Raw genomic sequence first — 3065 nt, forward strand, 5'->3', positions numbered from 1 at the left:
GTCTGTGCTGCTGGGTGATTTATTGACAGTTTGACATTAAAGTCCAACGCATGAACCAAGGTTTATTCTCCTGCTCACAGTCACAGATGAAGTATTTGTACAGTCTACCGTATTTGTACAGTCTACAGTATTAGTACAGGCTACAGTATTAGTACAGTCCACAGTGTCAGTGTCTGTGTCTGTGTGTGTGTCTGTGTCTGTGTCAGGGTCTGTGCTGCTGGGTGATTTATTGACAGTTTGACATTAAAGTCCAACGCATGAACCAAGGTTTATTCTCCTGCTCACAGTCACAGATGAAGTATTTGTACAGTCTAAAGTATTTGTACAGTCTAAAGTATTTGTACAGTCTACAGTATTAGGACAGTCCACAGTATTAGGACAGTCCACAGTATTAGTACAGTCTACAGTATTAGGACAGTCCACAGTATTAGGACAGTCCACAGTATTAGTACTGTCCACAGTATTTGTACTGTCCACAGTATTTGTACTGTCCACAGTATTAGTACTGTCCACAGTATTTGTACTGTCCACAGTATTTGTACAGTCCACAATATTAGTACAGTCCACAGTGTCAGTGTCTGTGTCTGTGTGAGTGTCTGTGTCAGTGTCAGTGTCTGTGTCCGTGTCTGTGTCTGTGTCTGTGTCTGTGTGTGTGTCTGTGTCTGTGTCTGTCTGTGTCTGTGTCAGGGTCTGTGTCTGTGTCAGTGTCAGTGTCTGTGTCCGTGTCTGTGTCTGTGTCAGGGTCTGTGTCTGTGTCAGTGTCTGTGTCTGTGTCTGTCTGTGTCTGTGTCAGTGTCAGTGTCTGTGTCAGGGTCTGTGTCTGTGTCAGGGTCTGTGTCTGTGTCAGGGTCTGTGCTGCTGGGTGATTTATTGACAGTTTGACATTAAAGTCCAACGTATGAACCAAGGTTTATTCTCCTGCTCACAGTCACAGATGAAGTATTTGTACAGTCTAAAGTATTTGTACAGTCTAAAGTATTAGTACAGTCTACAGTATTTGTACAGTCTACAGTATTAGTACAGTCCACAGTGTCAGTGTCTGTGTCAGTGTCAGTGTCTGTCTGTGTCTGTGTCAGTGTCTCTCTGTGTGTCGTTGTCTGTGCTGCTGGATGATTTATTGACAGTTTGACATTAAAGTCCAACGTATGAACCAAGGTTTATTCTCCTGCTCACAGTCACAGATGAAGTATTTGTACAGTCTACAGTATTTGTACAGTCCGCAGTATTAGTACAGTCCACAGTATTTGTACAGTCCACAGGATTTGTACAGTCTACAGTATTTGTACAGTCTAAAGTATTTGTACAGTCTAAAGTATTTGTACAGTCTAAAGTATTTGTACAGTCTACAGTATTTGTACAGTCTGCAGTATTTGTACAGTCCACAATATTAGTACAGTCCACAGTGTCAGTGTCTGTGTCAGTGTCAGTGTCTGTGTCTGTGTGAGTGTCTGTGTCAGTGTCTGTGCTGCTGGATGATTTTTTGACAGTTTGACATTAAAGTCCAACGCATGAACCAAGGTTTATTCTCCTGCTCACAGTCACAGATGAAGTATTTGTACAGTCTACCGTATTTGTACAGTCTACCGTATTTGTACAGTCTACAGTATTTGTACTGTCCACAGTATTTGTACAGTCCACAATATTAGTACAGTCCACAGTGTCAGTGTCTGTGTCTGGGTCAGGGGCTGTGCTGCTGGATGATTTTTTGACAGTTTGACATTAAAGTCCAACGTTTGAACCAAGGTATATTGTCCTGTTCACAGTCACAGATGAAGTATTTGTACAGTCTACAGTATTAGTACTGTCCACAGTATTTGTACAGTCTGCAGTATTTGTACAGTCCGCAGTATTAGTACAGTCCACAGTATTTGTACTGTCCACAGTATTAGTACTGTCCACAGTATTTGTACAGTCCACAATATTAGTACAGTCCACAGTGTCAGTGTCTGTGTCAGGGTCTGTGCTGCTGGGTGATTTATTGACAGTTTGACATTAAAGTCCAACGTTTGAACCAAGGTATATTGTCCTGTTCACAGTCACAGATGAAGTATTTGTACAGTCTACCGTATTTGTACAGTCTACCGTATTTGTACAGTCTACCGTATTTGTACAGTCTACCGTATTTGTACAGTCTACAGTATTTGTACTGTCCACAGTATTTGTACAGTCCACAGAAAACACAGACAACATGTACTGGCCCATAAATGTACACACATCTGTAAAAAGAGTAAGTTTACCACAGACGGGGGGGGGGGGGGGGGGGGGCACATAATGAACCACAGTAAGGTGCATCATGGGTAATGTACTCGATACATCATGTAAATATAATCGTGTTCGTTAAACATACACTGATTCTTAATCATCTCGGGACCACTCGGCCCACTGCTGGCCCCCGACCCGGTGGTTGAAACCCCTGCTGTAGATGAGTGGCTCCATGTGGTTACAGTCATGTTGCTTTGCTTTAGTTTCATTCTTTTTACTTGTACAGTGAGTGACACAAATAACGCTGCGGTCATGTGACGTCATCGTTGAGCCAGGCTCTCGGCCAAACTGAACTAGAACTAGAGCGGATGTGACGTCACTACAGGTGTGGACGTGGAGTCACTGGGCTTCAGCACCACGGACAGTTACTGTATCGATGGACTGAGAAGTGACGTAAACACGGGTTTCTGACGTCATTGATGAACTGACCCCGTGGCCGCTCAGTTTACGGCCGCACGGTCATGTGCAGCAGCGTCAGTTGTCTGTTCTCCGGGGGGTGGAACTTGTTGATGTGTCGGCTGAGCCCCGGGGAGCTGAAGAAGGTGGAGGAGCAGAGTTTACAGGAGAAGATCTGCTGCTGCTGCTGCTGCTGATGCTGATGCTGCTGATGCTGATGATGCTCGCTCTCGCTGCCGCTCTTTTCCCTGTGCACGCTGAACACGCTTCCCGCCAAAAGCTCGTCCCTCATGGCGTGCCACAGGTGGTGTTTGTCTCTGATCTCCGCCGACGGGAAACGCGAGCCGCAGAGTTGACAGAGGAACACGTGACTCTGGCCGTACGGTGCGGCGGGGGGGGGCGCCGCC

General features: G+C 45.4%; 1 protein-coding gene across 1 annotated transcript in view; it reads right to left on the reverse strand.

The window, feature by feature from the left end:
• Window positions 1-2256: 2256 nt before the first annotated feature.
• Window positions 2257-3065, reverse strand: part of insm2 (insulinoma-associated 2) — a 3856-nt gene continuing 3047 nt past the window's right edge. Inside the window, exon 2 of the mRNA XM_017040043.2 lies at window positions 2257-3051. Within this exon, the coding sequence (XP_016895532.1) occupies window positions 2708-3051 (344 nt within the window). The 3' untranslated portion in view covers window positions 2257-2707. The remainder of the gene's footprint in view (window positions 3052-3065) is intronic.

The sequence above is a fragment of the Cynoglossus semilaevis genome, chromosome 1 (genome assembly GCF_000523025.1).
Source record: "Cynoglossus semilaevis isolate Cse_v1.0 chromosome 1, Cse_v1.0, whole genome shotgun sequence".
NCBI classification, from domain to species: domain Eukaryota; kingdom Metazoa; phylum Chordata; class Actinopteri; order Pleuronectiformes; family Cynoglossidae; genus Cynoglossus; species Cynoglossus semilaevis.